This window comes from Microtus oregoni, unplaced genomic scaffold (assembly GCF_018167655.1).
Source record: "Microtus oregoni isolate MIOR12 unplaced genomic scaffold, Mior012 000006F_ref0000085, whole genome shotgun sequence".
Lineage (NCBI taxonomy): Eukaryota > Metazoa > Chordata > Mammalia > Rodentia > Cricetidae > Microtus > Microtus oregoni.
Genome location: NW_024543065.1, coordinates 34,810,354 through 34,832,416, shown reverse-complemented (window position 1 = coordinate 34,832,416; position 22,063 = coordinate 34,810,354). Strand labels below are relative to the sequence as shown.

Here is a 22,063-nt window from a genome sequence, read left to right as displayed (position 1 = left end):
ATCAGACCTCATTGTCTGCCATGTTCAAAGAGTCCGGTTTTATCCCATTCTTTTTCTGTCCCAGTCCAGCTGGCCTTGGTGAGCTCCCAATAGATCAGCCCCACTGCCACAGTGGGTGGGTGCACCCCTCGCAGTCCTGACTTCCTTGCTCATGTTCTTCCTCCTTCTGTTCCTCATTTGGACCTTGGGAGCTCAGTTCATTGCTCCAAAGTGTGTCTCTGTCTCTATCTCCATCCATTGCCAGATGAAGGTTCTATGGTGATATGCAAGGTATTATCAGTATAGCTATAGGATAGGGCCATTTCAGGTTCCCTCTCCTCAGCTGCCCAAGGAACTAGCTGGGGACATCTTCCTGGACACCTGGGACCCCCCCTAGAGTCAAGTCTCTTGCCAACCCTAAAATGGCTCTCTTAATTAAGATATCTACTTCCCTGCTCCCATATCCACCCTTCCTCCATCCCAACCATCCCATTCCCCCAAGCTCTTCCCATCCTCCCCTTCTCACTTTTCTCTCCCCATTTCCCCTTACCCCCATCCCACCCAACCCCTAAGTTCCCAATTTTTGCCTGGAAATCTTGTCTACTTCCAATATCCAGGAGGATAACTATATGTTTTTCTTTGGGTTCACCTTCTTGACTAAGATCAAGTGTAGTATCTGTTCTTATCAGTAAAGTTATTTTTTTTTCAAATGTGGGTGCCTTTGGATTTGGTGCAAAGATATTCAGAATTGAGATTTCATCTAGATGGATTATTTCTGTGATGAATATGTCATATCCTTATCCAACTTTTTTGATAGATTTTAGTTTGAAATCGATTTTGGTATATATTAGTATAGTTATATCAGTTTGCTTCTTACGTCCATTTGATTACAAAATATTTTCCAAACCTATACTCTGTGGTTATGTCTGTCTTTGAGGCTGAGGTGTGTTTCTCATATATAGCAGAAGGATAGGTCCTGTTTTTGTACCCAAATCTATTATACTTTGTCTTTTAAGAGATAAATTGAGTCAATTGATATTAAGAGCTATTAATGATGGGTGGTTGCCAATTTCTGTTCTTTTTTGGTTTGGGTGGTGATGGTAGTGTTTGTGTATTTTCATTCTTTGGGGTTTGCTGGAGTGAGGTTATCTATTGACTGTATTTTTGGGGTGCAACTAACTTCCTTGGGTTGGAGTTTTCCTGCTAGTGCTTGATGTGGGGCTGGATTTGTGAATAGATATTGTTTAAACTTGGTTTTGTACTGGGATATCTTCTTTTCTCCATGTATCAGTGATTGAGAGCTTTGCTGGGTATAGCAGTATGGACTGGCATCCATGGTCTCTTATTGTCTACAGAATGTCTGTCCAGGACGTTCAGCTTTTCAGAATTTCCATTGAGAAGTTGGATAACTCTGATGGGTCTGTCTTCATATGTTACTTGGCCTTTTTTCTTTGCACCTCTTAATATTCTTTCTTTATTTTGTTTGTTTAGTGTTTTGAGTATTATATGACTCCTTATTTTTGGTCCAATCTATTTAGTGCTCTGTAAGCTGCTTATACCTTCATAGGCATACCCTACTTTAGATTGGGAGGCAATAGCAGGTTGATGTCTGTGTTTTCAGCACTTGAGAATCAGAGACTCTATGATATGAAGTCAATCTTGTCTACGTAAGTTATTTCTGGTCCAGTCAGGGTAGAGTAGTGAGAGCATAAGAACTTTCTACTTTTGTGAAAGAAAGTCTGTAGCAATATGGCTCCTCATGTCCTCTAAGATTACCTGCAATGTCATCAGCTCCTCACTTTCATGTTACAGGATAACCTAGCTTATGTTTTAGTAGATTTTCCTGTTACTTTGATAGAACACTCAGGCAGCATAAAATTAGAAAGATTTTTTTTTAGATGACAGTTCAAAGTATAGTCCATCACCGTGATGTGGAAATTAAGGTGACAGTGAGAAAACAATAATTATGCAAGAGCATAATTTTCTCCATTTTACACAGTCCAGGATCCCCAACCAAGTAAGCAAACCACCCATAGAAGGTGTCTCTTCCTCTATTAACACAATCGAGATAATAGGCAGACCCAAAAGCCCAGCTCCCAAGTGTTTCTATATCTCTCAAGATAATAATTGACACTACCATACTCTGCAATTGATACTTGAATTAAGCTTAAGACTATTATCTGCGTACTTCATTGCTGCTAAATGTGAGGCTGTGTATATGAATGAAGAAATTCTTGTTCTTTGATTTCTGTATGTCTTTAAGATTTTGTGACTCAATGATATGACATTTCCACACTTGATAATAGCCTTGCCACAGGTATAAATCTTCCTTAAAGTGCAAGCCATTGTGTGTAAAGGATGTAATAATTGATTTTCAAAGTCCTTGTCTTAGTTTCTTTTCTATTGCTGTGAAAAAAAAGAAAACACCATTACCAAAACAGCTTATAGAAGAAAACATTTAGTTTGAGGCACATGATTGTAGAAGAATAGAGTTAATGACCATCATGGCAGGGAGTATAGCAGTAGGCTGGTAGGCATGGCACTAATGGAGGGGCTGAGAGCATAAAGCTTTTTTTAAAAGAATGAAGTATAAAGTCTTTTTAAATTTCTATTTTTTTTCATTTTTTCTATTTATTTATTTATCTATCTATCTCTTTGTTTATTTATTTATCTATGTCTTTTTTAGGTAGGCTTTCACTGTGTAGCCCTGTTTGTGTAGAAATTCACCCTGTAGACCCAGATGGCTCACTCAGTTATCAGGTGATGGGATTAAAAGCATGTACCACCACATCCAACTCTTTTTATTTTGAGAGTATAACACAATTGCAACATTTCTCTTTATCTTTTTCACTTTTCAAACCATCCTGTAAATGCCCTCTTTCCCTTTCAAATTAATGGCTTCTTTTTTTTAAACTAAGGAGCTTTTAAATACAATCTTTTTCACATTTTGCATAACTATCCCTATCCCTATTCCTACTTCCTCCTCTTCTCCCACATTTCTCCCCTTCTCTTACCAAACCCCCATCCCCTCTTCAGAAAGGGTAAGGCTTCCCATGGGGAGTCAACAAAATCTGATAACTTCACTTCCAGGCAAGACCAAGGCCCTCCCTGCTACATCTAGACTGAGCAAGATACCCCTCCGAAAAGAATGTGCTCCTAGACATCAGTTCAAGCAATAGGGATAAATATATAAATCCTAGTCCCACTGCCATTGGCCCCACAGACTGCCCAAGACTCACAACTGTCCCCCATATCCAGTGTGTTTATGTAGGTTTCCCTGCTGTCAGTCCAGAGTCAGCAAACTCTCACTAGCTCAGGCCAGTTGTTTAGTGGGTATCACCATCATAGTCTTGACCCCTTTGCTCCTGGTATCTCTTGTTCCCCTTTTGGTCTGGTCTCAAGTAGTTCAGTCGAGTTCTTTAGATCTCTGTATCTGCTTCCATCAGTTGCTGGTTGAAGATTCTATGATGACAATTAAGAAAGTTATCACTCTGATTACAGGGGAAGGCCTGTTTAGGCATCCTCTCCACTGTTGCTTAGAGTCTTAGCTGGGGTCATTCTGTGGATTCCTGGAAATATCTCTAGGACAATGATTCTTGATAACCCTTTAATGGTTCCCTCAATCAAAATATCTCTTTCCTTTCCCTCCCACACTGTCCGTTCCCCTTATTGAGCATCCCATTCCCTCATGTTTTCCTCCTCCCTCCTCTTCTTCCCTCCCCCTACTCTTTCACCCTTCCTTCTCTCCCCCCTCCTTATTTTCTCAGGAAGTCTTGTATGCCCTTTCCAGAGGCATCCTTGTATGTCTCTTTTGGGTTCTCCTTGTTACCTAGTTTTTATGAGATCAAGGATTATAGGTTGCTTGTCCTTTGCTTCACATCTAATATCCACTTATGAGTAAATACATATCATGTTTGTCTATTTGGGTCTGGGTTACCGCACTCATGATGTTTTTGTGTTCTAGTCCCATCTCTTTGCAAATTCTGAAAATATACTTACATCATACATACTAAGAAAGTTATATTCAGTAATACATACATAAACATAATTGCATGTAATAACAATTACTGAAAGGAGAGGTTTTATATCTTGATTAACAACCATGAGGCAGAGAGAGCTAAGTGAGATGGCATGGGCTTTTGAAGTCTCAAAGCCAAGGCCCAGTGTCACGTTTCCTTCAACAAGGTCACAGCTTCTAATCTTTTTCAGATAGTTCTACCAAGTGGAAACCACATATTTAAATTTATAAGCATGTGGGGACAATTCTCATTCAAACTAGCACATTGCTATCCCTTTACAAGTGATTAACCTAAATCAGAGACAGTTAAGTCAATATCAGTTACTTACTGTCATTGTTTACATTCCTTCCTCATTGCTAACTATATTTGTAAATATTCAAAGGGAATGTTCTATGACATAAATATGTGATAATTTTTAGGAGTAGTGCCTTACTGTCAACTTGTGGAGGGTAACCCCCTGCTCTGGAAATAGTCTGTGAAATTTGTGTTGGATTATGAGAGCCTTTTGGCCAATAACCTGAAAAGATGAGGCCAGTTACTGGTACTGAACGTTTTATTTGATACCATACTAATTTTTGGTTGGGGTGTTTACCCATTATATAATAATAACCTTTCATAAACTATGTAACCTTTTGTATGTGTGTATATTTCAGCAGGTTTCTAAACTAGTAAGCTTCAAAGAGCCTTTAGTGTTTGTTGTTCCTCCCTGTAATCTCTTGTCTATTCCGACCTCCCATCTCTTCCCATTTAGTCCTCCTCTTCTAATTTCCAGTTTATGCCTTTGAAACACTATATTGTCTGTCCTCTTTCTTAAAATGTCCCTTTCCTCATCCTCACTGCTAAATGATTATGTAACAGCTGTAGATAATTTAAAGGAAACACATATATCCAAAGCAGAAAATACGCATTGTTTATCTAGCATAGTGTTTTGAGACAAGGTGTTCCAGAGCTCAGGCTGGTTCAGAAATTACTTTGTAGCCAGTGATCAAGAATTCCTGATCTGCCTGTCTCTACTTTCCAAGTGCTGGGAATATAGTTTGCCAAATTTCAACAGAATATTACTGGATCATACCTAAGATTTTCCTTTATTTAGTAGAAACATATTTATGTAAATCATCATTAACAGCGGTGACTTAACTATTTTTCCTCTGCTAAGCAGAAAAGTATTATACGGAAATTTGTGCCCCTACACACAAAAAATGTAAACTATTGTGTTCTTGGAAGAAACTTTAAAAACAAGCTTTCTGGGTAGGCATAAACAAGACAAGTCTGTGGCAATTGTTGAAGGATGCAGATATTTTGATATTTTTACGTGGGCTCTGGGCATCCTATTAAAAAGATTGCATGTACCATGTAGTTGCTAATATATGTGTATACTCATAAAAACAAATACTAAATTTTGCTTTTATTTTTGTATTTACAGCAAGTAATGCCACCCAAAACTTAAGATTATTAATAACAATTGATATGTATTAACACTAATGGGTCATAGTTTCCTGAAAATATAAATGACATTGCCATAATGATTCTATTTCCCAAGTCTACGAAACCAGTGAAATTTTATTGATATCAAACAGCAAATACCAAAAGCCCTATGTTCACACAGTAGTAAATGCCATGGAAACTTGCCTGCTAATCAAAGCAGCCTTAACTTATTACTTTAAATATAGAGACATAATTTTCCACAACGTTTCTGGAAGTGGAAAATGCTGTTTTATCCATTTTTCTAGCTTCAGTGTAGATTTGTTTCCTGACATTAACTAAAACTTTTGTTCTCTAACCATTTCCCTTGTGACTTTCTGTTTACTATTTTATTGATTACCTGATACTCCAAGTCTTTCTTTTATATGGAATCTGTTTCTCTCATACACATAGGATATCATATTAGACTTTATAATCTAAATTTTCATCATTTTGTACAAAGAATATAAACTAACAAAAAGTCTAGAAAGCCTACTTGCTTTAGTTATCCAATCAAAGTTTTGATTATTGTGTTTTTCTGTGCTGTCTTCTCTACTGAAAATGAATGCTGATTTTAGTAAGGATTTGTAAAATCTCTATTCTTCACTCATGATTTTTAATTGTAAAACTCTGCTTTCCTTGAAACAGTTAAGGTACATTCTTTTCCCTCAGGTTCTCCATATCGAGACAAAATCACCATAGCGATTCTTCAGCTGCAAGAGGAAGGCAAGCTGCACATGATGAAGGAGAAGTGGTGGCGGGGCAATGGCTGCCCAGAGGAAGAGAGCAAGGAGGCCAGTGCCCTAGGGGTTCAGAATATTGGTGGGATCTTCATTGTCCTGGCAGCCGGCTTGGTGCTCTCAGTTTTTGTGGCAGTGGGAGAGTTTTTATACAAATCCAAAAAAAACGCTCAATTGGAAAAGGTAAATGTTACATTTTTGCGATTTAAAACACTTATGTTTCTTATGATAAAACACAAGTGACAATTTTTTTCTATCAAACGTGAGAATTGCTTTGAGCTATGACTGTTAATTGTCTTCTATCATTCATTCTATAACTAAAATATATATTTTGTGAAATATATCTACATATTTCACAAAGATTCATGATCATCATCACAGTCTTTAAACTTATTAACACAATGTTTACTTGTCAGTTTGCAGAACAAATAGATATATCAATCCTATTTAGGACTGAATAAGGAGAATTTTTTGCTTGGAGTACATTGCTGTTAGATTAATTGAGAGATACAGTTACTGAGGGAAGAAAAATCAGAAATTGTATTAAAAAATAAAAATATCTTGTCAAAAACAATCCCAGGTTTTAAGACATATAGTAATTTTAAGCTACATAGTAAATAAATTTGAGTTCAGTAGAATTAGTCTCATAAGTTTTTAATTAGAATATCTTTACTAGTACATCTTAGCTTGCATTAGAAATATTGCTAATTTTTTAAATTGATGAATATATACAAATATTATGGCTTTGCAACTACATATTTTTCTTATTGAGTCTTTTCCTTACTCTAATCAAAGTAATTATGAAATATGTATAACCATATAAGTGTAATAATTTAATTTTTCTTTGTACCTCAATATATTTAGTCACTTGTAGAGAAACTTTTCTATTATAGTTGAAAAGTTTGTGTAATCACTTAGCTTCTATATTCCTAGTTCTAGACTTTTTTTGTTCCTATAAAATATAAACAAAATCATGAAAATAACACAGATAGCACACCTCACCTCTGTATGTACATTTATAACTCTGGAAATAAAATGAACACTACTTTTTTCTATCTTCCAGTGTTTTTTCTGTATATAATAATCTTGGATTTTGTTTTTAATAGAATCATATTTTAGGTGTTTAGTAAGTGTATGAATGAGGTTTTATTCTCTTTAGTATTTGTAAAGTTCATGTAGTTTATTGTGAAAAATACAAATATCAGAACAAATAGTATTTAAAAACATAATATCAAAGAGTAAAATATGTAAAAATCATTCTGCTTCTATTCTTTGAATATAAATTTTCCAGAAACTATTTTTGTAAAAGTATAGATGACAAGTATCTTCCTTTGGCTTGAATGATTTATGTTATAATTGTTGACCCAATGTCTTGAACTCGATATTAAAATGCAAATGTTAAAATTTTACTTGATTGTAGTGCATGACAACTTTTAGTCATCTTTGACAAATGAATATTTTGATACCCCTATTCTATCTGACATAATAATGTATAAATTTTCAAATTTTCAGACATTCATATAAATTATTTCCTAACAACATTAAGGTTGACTATTTCTGGTAACATAGCTAAGCCAAATTCCGTTGTGTTAATTTTAGTTGGCTACATATAAGTCCACTCTTGATACTGTGGTTCTTTCTGTAGTGTGAAAATGGGTTTGTAAGAAAATATAAAGGACAAAGCAATGAACAATCTTATCAAGTCATCAACTGACATTTTTGAATAATTTCCAATAAGTGATATTTGGTTATTTTATAATAACTCCTATATATATGAAAGATTATTTGGTTTTCTAGTGAGAATGTCTAACCATCTATATGTAATGGTTCTCTTAAGTTTATCTTAATATTAAAATAAAACAAACTGAATCTAGACTTTATTGGTATTGTATTGTTGGTATCTCTAGATGTTTCCTCATTTGATTTACTTGAGCTATGTTCTTAAAAATTAAAAAAAAATCATTTCTTTTTTTAAATCTCAAGGGGTGTGGTTATTTAATTTTTAAAATAAATCTAGTTAGCAGTTACCACCTCTCACTGAGTCAGTTGAATGCTTCAGATTCTCAATATTAGCAATCTGTGGACTTAAAATTATTTTTAAAAGAATATTAAATAAAATAATATATATTGAGAGTAGGCCAGGCAACAACTGTACTGAACATTGAGTCACACTCACTCATTTTCACACAGACCTGTGTTGCTTCTATAATGAACACAAGGTTCTCTGTCTCTGCATATCTCTATCACCTGTCCCCGGCCATAGCTGCAGGGTTTCAGTTTCTCTCTAGCTTGCACATTTCTCTGACCACATTAAATTATCCTTGGGTTCCCAGCGTTATTCTTTTTTGATTTGACTGTAGTGATCATTGTCTTTTGTTCTTCTGTGAATAATCCCACCAGTGATTTCAGGACAGGCAGTTAGACTGCACATTAATTAGTCCAGAAATTTTCCCTTACTGTAGTGGGTAATGTGTCTGGTCACTTGGCATGAGTTTGTTTCTGCAAGATATAAGTGTGATGAACAAGATTGCAACTTGCATATTATTTTATGCTTAGTTAGCTGTATGTTACATCATTCGAAAGATTCCTCCCCCACATCATGACAGGTGGAAGGTGATATACTCATATAAAACTATACTCAAACATTAAGTCTGGCTATCTTTTATTTACCTATCCTATCACCAATCTTATACTTCTTAATACATTATTTCATTTATATTTTTTATTTCAATATGGATGTCTTTTTTTTCCAATTTTACTTTTCTCTTTTGAAAAGAGAAACCTAACTCATAACTCCACTTTAAAATCAGGAACACCTAGAAGGCAAATCTTCAAGGCAAAATTAAATCTATCTCTCTATCTATCTATCTAGCTAGCTATTTTCTATCTATATATTTTCTATCTTTTTTAATATCTCTAATTATCATATATCTATTTTCCATCTTCTTCCCTTAGTCTGATTTGTCTAAAATAGCTATTATCTCTGACCACTAAATTAAAAATAGAAATAATTATAACTCTTTGTAAATATATAAAATTGGGATATCACTGATTCTATGTAATTCAATATGCTAGATTAAACAGTTATTGCATTATTAGTATTGATACCTCCTATTCATTATGATAATTTAGTTTCTGGTTTCGTTCCTTATTTTTCTTGGAAAAATTTTCTGGCTAGATTATGCAAAAGTTCAATATAATTAAACAAATATCTGGATTGTCTTGTGAACTAAATCTATACATATACAAAGTCATATTTTAAATCATTAAGCATTTATCACTTTTTAGCTTAGATTTTATTATAAATTAAAATAAAATACTTGTGAAGTTTCCCAATTAATATTTTTTTAAGAAAAATTATCTTCAGGTTAAATTAAAACAAAAGGCTGTCATTCAATAATCCAATCCCAAAGTGTTCCATTGTCAGTTTCCTCTTCTCCACCATCTTCACTCAGTCTACAGTATTTTACACAAAAAAATCTGAACAATTTGTAATAAACAAGACACAGACCCCTACTTGATTACAAATTTTATCGTTGAAATTTATGAACAAGTAATAGTCTATGTAAATTCTCATCTCTAATGATAATAATAAAATTAAGATAGTAAATACCATTTAAATATAGAAATAAAATGTGTTTGCAATCTCCTCTTCTAAAATATAATTTAAAACCCAGGTTATTGAATCTACATCTTTTTTCATATTTCTGATATGTTTTAAAGTTAAACAAAAGGCAGGCTAGGTAAAAATGAAAAACGCAGAAAATTGCACACATTACTGATTTTAAAGTTATAAATTTTGTTTTCAGATCTCTACTTAATGGTGTCTTCATTTTCAAATTAACAATTTAATAATGATATAAGTAATAATTCATCAAAGATAAACTTTATTTTATATATAAATTATTGAAATAAGTATTTTCCTTTATATTTCTCTATTTTGGTTGACAACTTTGAATTATATAAAAATGTTTTATTTGTCTGAATAAAAATTTATAACCAGATATATTTAATGTTTGCATTATATTTTCTTTGACTTTATAGATGTTTTCTAAGATTCCACTAACTGTTGAATTTATATAAACACTCAAAGAATTATTTGTCCATCTAAGACAATGTACATTTGTTTTAGGGCATGGATATCTCCTTACAAAGTTCTCCATAACTGAAGGGAGCTGCATAGCAAATAGAAGTTTGTTTCTCAAAGCTAAAAAGATATTTCAGTAGTTAAAAGCACTTTTTGCTCTTACAGATGACCTAGGGTCCAGAACCCTAGGACTATCTGTAACTCCTCTTCTTGGAGGGTCCAACATCCTCTTCTGTTCTTTATGATCACTAAGTATGAAATGCATAGACAAACATACAGAAAAAAATACCCAGACATATAAAAACAAATGCATAAATAAACATTTGAAAAATTTTGTCTTTTAGCTATTATAACTATATTTGAAAACATATTTCTAAAAAGTTTAATTTTTATAAATTTATTTCTAACATTTCATATATAATTCACCTTTTAACTACTCTGAGTTTCCTTTTTGTAATGGGTAGACATAATTTGTATTATTTTGGTTTCCAGCAAGACTAATAGCATGAAAATTTGATTTTTTTATTTGGTTTATTTATGGGACTATTTTTTCATTATGTAATTAAAATAAATCTTCCCATACACATTGTTTTTATTGTATATCTTGTATATATATTACTGAGTTTTTCAACATAAGAATATAAAATGATTTCCAAAATGATTACTTATCATTTTAATCACAAAGCAAATATAGTTAACATGTCTGAAAACTATAAACTAAAAGTGAATACCAAACTATTAAAATCTCAATATGTGTATTGTACCCTGAAAACATTCCTGTCCTGACATTACAACTACATGTTTTGAATATACCATTGTTCCAATCATAGTCAATTTCTGTCAATACTTGTTACTAACAGAGAACAATGGCAAGTTTCAAGTAAGACAATTCTAAGTTAAATATTTCATGGAAATCAAAACAAAATGTGTGTGTATACATAGAAAGTTCCTGTCTATAATTATAATAAATATAGAAGATAACTGTAAATATAAGGAGTAGAGGAACAAGAAATTTCAACTGCTCAGTTTGGTTTCTGATAAGTGGAAATCAGTTACTTAGTTTAAATTTTCAGGACAAAAGATATTGAATTTTTAAAACGAATACATATTCCATTTCATAGAAACCCCAAAATTAAAACAGGCTGTACTTGTAGCCTTCTGTAAGAATTACTTTCAGAATTTTGAAGAATTGTAACAGAAATATTGCTTTTTATAACAACATATAGATAAATGGATGGATGGATGGAGAGAGTCAAGCAATACAAACAATCTAAGAAACTGTTCATAAATGTTTTATTCCAAAATTTGCATTTTACAAGTGATGCTTAAATAAATTACCAATATATACAACAGCTATATTTAGTGGAAGAAGTTCAACTGCATTTTAGTTTTCAAAAGTTAGAAGTTCTAGGAAGATGTTCAACAAAAGACAATTTAGCTGTAAAATATAAGTTTATTTAGAACTCAAACTAAAATTGTGAATAAAACTGAATAAGTAATCTATTTGTTGTAATTTTTACGTCACCGTCTAGAAGTAGGGTTTTCTGTTTCGCCAATGATATACATAAGCACTAGTGGGTAACTTTTTAAAATGTCTTTTATATAAACATCAATTACATAGGATATTTGTCTTCATGTTTTTCACTAATCTATAAAATCAGCCAATCATTCCTGCCATTCCTGCCATAGCTCATCTTCTATAGCACTAAAACCAAGGCTGGACATTGATAAATAATCATTCTACATTTTAATGTGTGGCTTTACAAGTTTTAAAACATGGTTCCTAATTTAGGTTAAAAAAGGAAGGAAGAGGGAGGGAGGGAAGGAAGGAAAGAAGGAAGGAAGGAAGGGTGGAAATTCCCAAGACCCTTGAACTTATTATTAGTAGAGAAGAAGATATGTATCTCCAGAGTTAGTTATACTTTCCACAACCAGAGACACTGATCCAATACTATTTAGACAATTTAAGCTATAGAAATTGTACCTCGAAATTTCATTCATTTTTTGTTTTGTTTAGTTTAATATTTATTTTAATTTTTGCGATTATGAATTAAGTATAAGATTTCTCCTTTTTATCTTCCCTCTTCAAACCCTCCCACATTCCACTCCTTACTCTCTGTCAAATCGAAGAAAATTTTTTTTCATTTATTGTTATTACATAAACATATGTACTTAGTTACTTCTTTAAAAAATAGTCTTCTTTAATATTATTTATGTGTGTGTATGTGTGAGTCTGTGAATGTTAGTGAAGGCACCCATGGAGGTCAAAGGTTAGATGCCCTGGGGCCACTTGTGGGTTCTGTGGCTGGTTTCTGGTCCTCTGCAAGCACTCTTAGTTTCTTGATTGTTTCTTTTCTCATGAAGTTGTATTGAGAACATGTGAAAATTAGGTAGTTAAATTCAATCATGAGATTGAAGCCTTTGATCATACTTACTTTTTAACTCTTTTTCTGTCACCAATATTTGAAGAACTGGTTTTGGAATTTAAAAGATGTAGAATCAGAAGTCACTATTGTGTCACTGAGTTTAAGACTTCTCAGGTTCTCTTCCAAATGACTCAATATACAGACATCTGAGTTTATATTTAAAATACTTAAAAATAGCGATATGAGAGACTGTCATTTCTTACATGTGTAGAAACAGAAACCCTTATGTTAAGAATGATCTCGGTCGCATGTGGAAGCTATAATTGTTGATTAAATAGAGGCGAAGAGTAGAACTGCAGTTTCCAGAAGTTGGGGCAATAAAGGCTAAGGAAGGGGAGGAGGCGATTGAACAGTGGGCATCAGGTTAGTTATAAGCGAGTTCTGATATTATCCAACTTTTACAACCAATTGTTAATGTTATTTAAAGTTAAAATTTTTAATTTAAAAAAAGATCAAAATTAATTATCGTGATTTTCATATAATTGGAATATGAATGTCATTTGTTATTTTAATAGCATTGTTAAAAAGGATAAAGTTGGCACATCTTAGCTGCTTTGTCTTAACAACAGAAGCTTCCTGAGCCTGTCTGTTAGTTGTGTAGATGAGACTTTTAGCAGGAATGTGATAATCAACACCTTTCGTCTTAAAAAGCATCCATTTCTACACCGAAAATGCTGCACTGAAAAGCTTCTGAAACTTGCTGCCCTTCTTTATTGGTCTTCCTAGTTTAAGTATGGTTGATGAAAAATGTAGAATGGTGCTACCCTTTCTCAGTCTCATTAACTTGAAAACTGCGATATAAAATATTGGCTAAATATTGTTTGAAGTGAAGGCTTCTGAGAATATTTGTATTTATTATTGTACTGATTAGTATGTTTATTAATATAAAACACCCCAGGCCGAGAGTAGCATGTTTTTTGTTTAATGCTCTGAAAAATATTTTTTCAGTTTTGTATACCTTTTCCATTTGATTTATAACTGTCATATGCAATCATTAAAGATTACTCAAAAGAGAATCTAGGCAAATGCTGTTAGCAATGAGCTCAGGACAATAGAGACTGGTATTATGTCACAATATTCAAAGAAAAAAAGTTAAATAACAAGGTTCTTGCCTCCACTCTGTTACTGTTGATGTGTATAGCTGTAAACTACAATTTTAATTGTCAAGGCTAAGTTTTATTTTCTATAAAATTATTGCAATTAAGTGAAACTATGTCTTAAAATTGGATGTGTAAATTTTCCTCTGAGAAGGCTTTTGTAAACATCCTACCTTTTTCAAAAATGCTGCAATAACACAATATTATGATCAAAGTTGTTAAAGTATTTCAGTTTCAGTGATTTAGTTAGACATTTACATAACTCATGGCTTCCTTCCTATGTTCATGTAGCCATAGGTCAATTCACATTTGGGAGGTATGCCTTAGGTATTTTATATTTAACAACTTTCAGTTATAATCAAATAAATCAGGAGAGAAGTTTTACTTGATCACATAAATGACATTTATCATTCTTAATATGTCAATATTTATGTAAATATTATATAACATAACATGTTTCCTACAATTTACTTGTTTTGTTAGATATTACTTAATGTGATGTAATTTTATGTGACTGTTCTCAATGACTCTGTATATGACTCAGTTCTTGAGTATATGACTAATAAATCTTTCCATAGATGTTTAATCCCTTGAGGCAAAAAATGATTGTAAATACTTTTCAATGAAAAATAGAATAATATTTACATAAATTTTTATTTTTAAGGAATAGGACAAAAGGTCACCAAAAATGTTGGAAGACAGTAAAACATATCATATAGTTATATCCTCAGATGACAAGTAGATTTATTTAACATAGGGTTGACAAACTTAAACTTGAAAACAAGGGAACTAGATATTTTTCATCCACTGTCGGTTTTAACAAAAATGTCAGTGTTGAACATGGAGCATATTTATAGCTAGATTTTTTTTTCTTGCTATCTAAATTCTTCTGTCATGTGAATCATGCATCTATAGGTTAGAAAGGCAAGTTATTCAGAAAAAAAATAATTCTGGAAAAACAACAACGGTAATTTTAAATCATTTATATTTACTATGTTTTACTTATAATAAAAATATAACATAGGACTTTTCAAATAAGCCATGTAAAAGAATTCAAGGCTTTCATTTCCAGGGATGTGTAAATAACAGGTTGCTTCATTCAATGTAGTGAATTTTATGAAGAGTTTTATTTATTTTAATGCAATTATACATGCTAACAGCTCAAAGATTTAAATTTTCATTTTCAGGAATCTTCTATTTGGTTAGTGCCACCATACCAACCAGACACTGTTTAGTAAACTTTTGAAACTTTCTAAAAGAGGTTTTTAATGATGGTTAGTATCCTTGTGCCTTTACTTTCCTTTTTGTAGTCTGTTGCCTTAATGTGAAGAAACATTTTACTGTTGTTTTCACTGTAGGGAACATCCACCTGAATGACAAAATACATGGATTTCACCCCCAAAAGGGTTTGAAACTCTGCTGCCCCTCACTCCCTTGTTACTTTTCTCCCTCCCTTCCTTCCTCTCTACTCTATGTCTCCTTTTGTCCTTCTCTTTCTTGTTACTCTTCCCTCCTATTTGTTAATGACAATTGAGCAAAGTCAAATTAAGTACACAGGAGTATTGTAAAGACATTTCAAATTTAAATAAAAGAGAATCCAAAACCATATTTAAAACTAAGAAAAGCAACTGGTCTCTCTTGAATGAAACGGAATTAAAGTTATATTTAAACATCATAAGAAATTTTGGCAGCGCAAACTAAAATAAAGGCTCATCAGAAACTCTGTGTGAATTTTCTGGAGACATATACACGTATCTATTTGGGAAATTTGTAATTCAGTACTGAGGTAGATGAAATGGGTTAACTGTTAATAAATGAATAAAAATTAATCAGAAATTTAATTAAAATTTTATGGTAACAAAATTTTTTTGAAGATCAGAATGAGAAAAATAGAAGAAAACCTGTTGTTTCATAGTGCTTTTATTCAAAAACTAAACTATTTTTCTGGTAATAGCACACTGATAGGTGAGGAAACTCCTGACAAATTTCAGCTCATTCAGAGAGAAAATTAACCAAAATGGCATTTTGAAATTGTATAGTAAAGACCACAGATTGATTAAAAGTTCTCTGGCAAAAGCTTTCTCCATTTCAGGTTTGTTTAGAAAATGAGGTTACAATTTACAATTTATAGTTTTGATATGGTTCTAAAATGTATACATATCACTTAAGATTATAAAAGATAAAAAATATTGATTATTTAACTTAAGAAAAATTTTATATTAACTATAAATTTGGTAGCATAGGATAATAATTTAAAATTTTTATATGTATCAAGGTATAGTCTGAAGCAAGTACTAAATACCAAGAACTAATACCTTATTATAAATGAATTAGAATCTTTCCTAAGAGAATGTGTATGCTCATTAATGTTTTTCCCATGGAAACAAACAACTTAGCCTATTCCTTTAGCCCAAATATTAATGCTTACACTTTGTTTTGTTGTGAATTTTATACAATAAAATAGTCTCAGGTTAAGGTTGAAAAAGATGTTAAACATTAGCCGATATTTGGAAACTCTATATTAAGCAAAACTGTCTTTCAAATTATTTACATTCATTCACATCTTATATCAGTTTTAAATGTCAATGGGATCAAGTTCTACCTTTTATATTTTACTTATATCATATTAATCAATTCTTCTATTAAATGTTTCAACAGAGAGTCAAGACTATTTTACCTCAAGACAATGTATTCCTCTCCCTTTTGGAGTCAGATTTTTCCATTTCTACCGTGTTGTCTTCATCATCATCTTCATCATCATTATCATCATGTTGTTAATAAATACATCTAATAGAAGGTATTAAGCAATAAGCAACACCATTCCAATGTACAAGCTGGTGGTGGTATATATAGCCTTAAATTAAAATATGTCATGAATTTCAAAAGCTATAATTAAAAACACAATTCATAATTCCAGGTAACAATTCTGTAATCCTTGGACAAGTCATGACTAACATCTAATCTTCACCCATTACAAGTTCTAACACATTAATTGTTTTACTGTTTAAAGGTACAAAGTCTTGAAGAATTTCATTGTGTTTTGTGATGTTCCTAAGATGCAAGCAAACCTTTATGCAATGCATGAAGAGACATTGTTAAATAAAAACAAAACACTAGAGTCATGCAGAGCTATGGCTAGCTGGATTGCTATTTGAAGAGCATAGATGTGCATAATCAACAAGAACTCACTCAATCTCTTTATACTTCAGTGAGAGTGGAACTCTAAAACTTGGAGGCTACAGATAAAAGAACAATTAGGGAAATGTGGTGAGGGAAGAAAACCAACTTGACGAAGATAAAGTAGCCTATAGAAGGAGGTTTCTGAACGAAACTTTGTGTGCTGAAGCAATTAAATAAAGTTAGACCCAAACTATGCTTTTAAGGACTCAACACCGCAGGTACACCCAAGCAGGGATGACTGTGTGAAGAAAAGAGAAAGACTATGGAAGTGCAGTAGCAATATAGGTAAAGACAAGGGAATGATTCAGAGAAGTTTTGGGGGAAAAGCAGGAGACACAGATTTGACTTGTTTTAATATGCTGATAAACATATCTTCTTATACTAACTTCCCCCTTAAAGATTGAACAAAATAAACACAGGTTTAAAGAACATTTTAGAAAAAGTGAGGATATAGCCATAAAGGAATAAAAATATTTTAGAGCTATGTCAATATCACAAAACTATAGACAGGCTGTTTTACTGTGTGTGTGGGAAGTTGCAAGTCACTTTTTCTCTGAGTTACGTTGCATCAACAAACTGAGACATAAATAATCTGTAATGTTATTTTGAGTGTCACAAAAGATTATACATGCAAAATGGTTTTAAAAAAATATACACATATGCTATATTATTTTGTCCTGGATTCTAAGATGATAAACTGCAAAGCAACAATGACTAACTCAATAGTATATCTCAGAGTACCTATTATTATCTCATCACGTTTCATATCATCTTTCAGTTTTTTTGTGAATTTTTATAAATGTCCACCTTTGTATTTTGTGTACATTTTGATTTTTTTTTTACAGAAGATTCTAATTTCAGACTCAGATCATCTAAATTTGAACTATAGTATGACATTGATTCAGGGACCTATTCTCTGTGTGTCTTAATCAAGAGAGGAAAGAGACTAACAAAATTTATTTCACTTTAATGACTCTATGACTTTCATCTTATTGGCAATAGGTTTTCCACTAATTCTGCATGAATACCTAGGGATCATCAGTACAGCTTCTGGCTATTCATATTAGAGTCATTAACGTGAAAAATGTTATCCTTTTCACCTGGGGTAAATTGTTTTCTGCTTTCTGTTATGAAGGCTTTTATCATGAATAAAACATAATGTTTGCTTAGGTGTTTAAAATTTGACAATATTCCATTTCATGATTGTATCTTGTATGTTTCTAGTCACTGTCAATGTGCATATGTATAATAACAGCAAAACTTATAATTAAATTACAGAAATTGTATTATATTTTTGTTTGTCTAATGCCATTTTTGTTATTTTAGTTAAATAATGGAGAAACAATGTTTAGAGACCATTTGTGTATATCATCTTGTAACCCAAAAAGTACATTTTCTATTATAATTAATTAGAAAACACCATTGAGTATCTAATAGAGATTTTTTATGTTTAAATTTTAAGGTAGATAGCCTCATAATGCTAACCAACTTTACATAATATCAAAATATAACCTAATTTAATCTATTTGAATAACAGAAATTATTATTGGAGAGAATATTTCACTATCAGGTGGTAATTTTTTAAATAGCCCAAATGCTATGATACTCTCATTCTATTTTTTCATTTAAAATGTAATAATTTTTAATCACCATGGAATAGTCTAAATGTTTTAGGCTGGCAGGCTGGCCAGTATGTGAGAATGATTGTAAAATTTTGTCCCTCTATCACGTTTATAATATCCAATCTCTCTGTGTTCTTCTGTAGCGGTCCTTCTGTAGTGCTATGGTGGAAGAACTGAGGATGTCCCTGAAGTGCCAGCGTCGGCTAAAACATAAGCCACAGGCACCAGTCATTGTGAAAACAGAAGAAGTTATCAACATGCACACATTTAATGACAGAAGGTTGCCAGGTAAAGAAACCATGGCATGAAGTTGGGAGGCCAGCCACCCAAGCACAAACTGTTGTCTTTTTTTTTCCAAACAATTTAGCGAGAATGTTTCCTGTGGAAATATGCAACCTGTGCAAAATAAAATGAGTTACCTCATGCCGCTGTGTCTATGAACTAGAGACTCTGTGATCTAAGCAGTTGCAGTGATCAGACTTGATTTACAAGCACCATGGATCAACCAAGTTACATGGGGTTACACTGTTTATCATGGGTTCCTCCCTCCTTTTGAGTGAATGTTACATCCAAATGTTGTGGCTGATTTAAAATGCAGTCCAGGGAGAAACTGCGGGTTCCTTCAGAAATTCAACTGTTACCATGAGATGGAATGTCGGTACCCAAAAAGGAAACCAATAAAAATGTCATAAGAATAAAAAATGTGTGAAATCAGCAAAAATTATAGAGCTGCAAGAAACAGTACAGTCCCCCGGTCACAAAAATAATCGAAGAGATGTCACTAGCCCCCAGTAGTCAGTATACTCAATCATCATCTGAATAGACAATATGTGCTTACAGAATGTGAAAAATATAAAGCTAAACACATCAGAATTCCATAGAGGTGAAACAGAAAGCAGACCACTTCCATTATTTCTCTTTCTTTTTTAAAAATAATCTGTGTCATGGATTGAGATATAAATGGCAATCATAAAGACAATAATGTTTTTTTTTTATTTCCTAAAAAATACAGCAAGTATTTAACCGGCAAACCAATCAGATTCCCACATGTTCTCCACCCCCCCCAAAAAAAACCCTTACCCTAACCTACACCCGAAATTAAATACTAATAGTTGGTTCAGAGATTCTACGTTAAAAGATGATGTTTTGCAATCCTTATGATACATTGTAAAACAGGGCTTAGTTTTGCTGGTTATGTGGAAGACTGAAGATTTCGTTCTGTCATTCTGTTTTGCCAACTGAAAGTCTCATTCCTGCTGTAAAGATCTTGATGGAGCCTGGGCAGATTTCATTGACAAAGAATGGGGACTTGTCACCTACAGAAAAGTACATGATAGAACTCTGAAGTGGACTGCATTTAACAAGAGTCGCAATGTTAAAAGAACAAAATTCTTGAGCAGTTTTTTTTTCAAAAAAAGTGTTCAGGTTTATTTGTGGAAATGCAAGATTTCTATGAAAATAGTTTTTGTATGGAAATTTTTGTAATACTTTTTATCAACAAAATAAGAACATGTGTTCCTATCAGGGGTGTGATGTCAAGCATGAATGGTAGTGCGTGTGCACCACCAACGTTTGGTGAAAACTATTTTTATCACGAAAAAGGAATCATAGAAGAGAAATATTTTCAAGTTAGATAATATAAAAGCTAGGTGCACTACCACCACTGCTTACCATGCCCCACCCCTGACTCCCACAAGGCGGCTAACATATTGTAATGAATAATTGTGTGTAAATGGTAAAATGACACAGATCTCTTGACACCATTGTGAAAGCAGTTGAGTGCACACAGTTTGCTGTTTGAATCCAATGCACAAAAATTTTAAAAAATCCATTAAAATTATGTCCATTTTACTTTCAGCTTTGGCTTTGATTTCTCGTGCATGTGTAAATGGATGTAACATGTGATTTGGTGTAGGAAGTATACATCAGGAATTCTTAGGGTCTTCAAGTTAGAATCTTCTCAACCTCTTTCAAAAAGAAAATGGCCAGCAAGAATTCTCTCTCTCTCTCTCTCTCTCTCTCTCTCTCTCTCTCTCTCTCTCTCCCCCCCCTCCCTCCACAAACACACACACAAACAGGCACATTCACAAACACATTGTTTTTAAACTTAGGGTAGGTGGTATGAGAAAAACCATGGTTGTGGAGATGGCAACCCTTGTCTTATCTATACTTTTAATTGGAAATGGAGTACATTTACTGTTCTGTGTTGTACTGTGTAATGATCACTTAACTATTTGAAGTTCCACTCATATCTAATTTAAGAATTTCTTCGTTGACAAGTCAATAAAGTTCAACAGTGGAACAAAGAGAGACAGTATATTAGTAATTAATTGAATATCTTAATGCATTAGTAGAAACTGTAAAACACAAATTATAGCACATTTATGCTTTGAAAAACAAATTTGTTAGATTCAACTGATTTCCCTGATTAATTAATTAATTCTACTTGTGAAATTATAATTGGAGCTTCTGGCAGTAAACCATTGGTAAAATTTCCTAAATTATTTCTTAAAATATTCATAATTATATTTCAAATTGCCACAATTTAATTAAAGTTTATATAAATGAATGCTTTAAGTATTTTTGTACTAGGATTGTTGTCATATTTCACTTACTGTTTTGTTTATGCTGCAATTTTAGAGTTATACAAATCACTGCTAAAATATCTGTACTGATATGTTTAGTGGTAAACAAATTCAAATAACATAAATAATATTAACTTTTCAGATTACAAAAGTATTTTTACAATACAAAGTTTATTTCTTTTGACAATATTATTTTTTACAGTTAAAAAAATCTCAAGTATTTATATTGTAGGAAAATTCCATGAATATAAAGAATGTGATATGTAGAATTTGAACATTCAATGAGAAATTAGATTAAAAATAGTCATTTGATACAGTTCATTAAACAAAAAAGAACTCTTACCAGACATTTCTTAAAAATACTTTAAGGAAATAATTTTAAGCATTTTTATGATTTCACATATGTTATAAAACTAATTTTTAAATAAATCATATTTTAATTTTATTTTAAAGTACTTTATAAACTTTAATTGATCACTATGTTTACTAATCAAACATTGGGCATAAAATTAGAACTTTATTGTTAAGTAGTGAGAAGATAATGACTTTGGTTTCTAGTAAAATTTGATAATGATTTCATTAAAATATTGAGTTAATGGTTTTCTAAATATGTAACAAGCTTGCTGCATTTTAACTTTAGGGAATTTTTGGATACTTATAGTATATATATTCTGTACAATTCTAATTCCTGAGGAATGTTTACATTATGGACAGGTATTTTCCTCTTAGGTGCTTATACATATATGAGATATTAATTTGGGTTATAATAAATGAGATCCCCAATTACTTTTAAACCTAATATTAAACAATGAAAAGAAATTATTTAAGAAGAAAGCCTATGAGAGGCAGCATCATTTTCAGAGGAAA

General features: G+C 32.2%; 1 protein-coding gene across 6 annotated transcripts in view; it reads left to right on the top strand.

The window, feature by feature from the left end:
* The window catches only part of Grik2 (glutamate ionotropic receptor kainate type subunit 2), a 604,302-nt gene extending 583,760 nt beyond the window's left edge, over positions 1–20,542 (top strand). For 3 of the 6 annotated variants that reach the window (XM_041653577.1, XM_041653579.1, XM_041653578.1), the window contains 2 exons: positions 6,132–6,382; positions 18,755–20,542. In XM_041653577.1, the coding sequence (XP_041509511.1) occupies positions 6,132–6,382; positions 18,755–18,919 (416 nt within the window). In that variant the 3' untranslated portion in view covers positions 18,920–20,542. Of the gene's footprint in view, positions 1–6,131; positions 6,383–14,996; positions 15,084–16,467; positions 16,607–18,754 lie in introns of all 6 variants that reach the window. The other 3 variants (XM_041653582.1, XM_041653581.1, XM_041653583.1) reach the window with 3 other exon arrangements.
* The last annotated feature ends 1,521 nt before the right edge of the window (positions 20,543–22,063 follow it).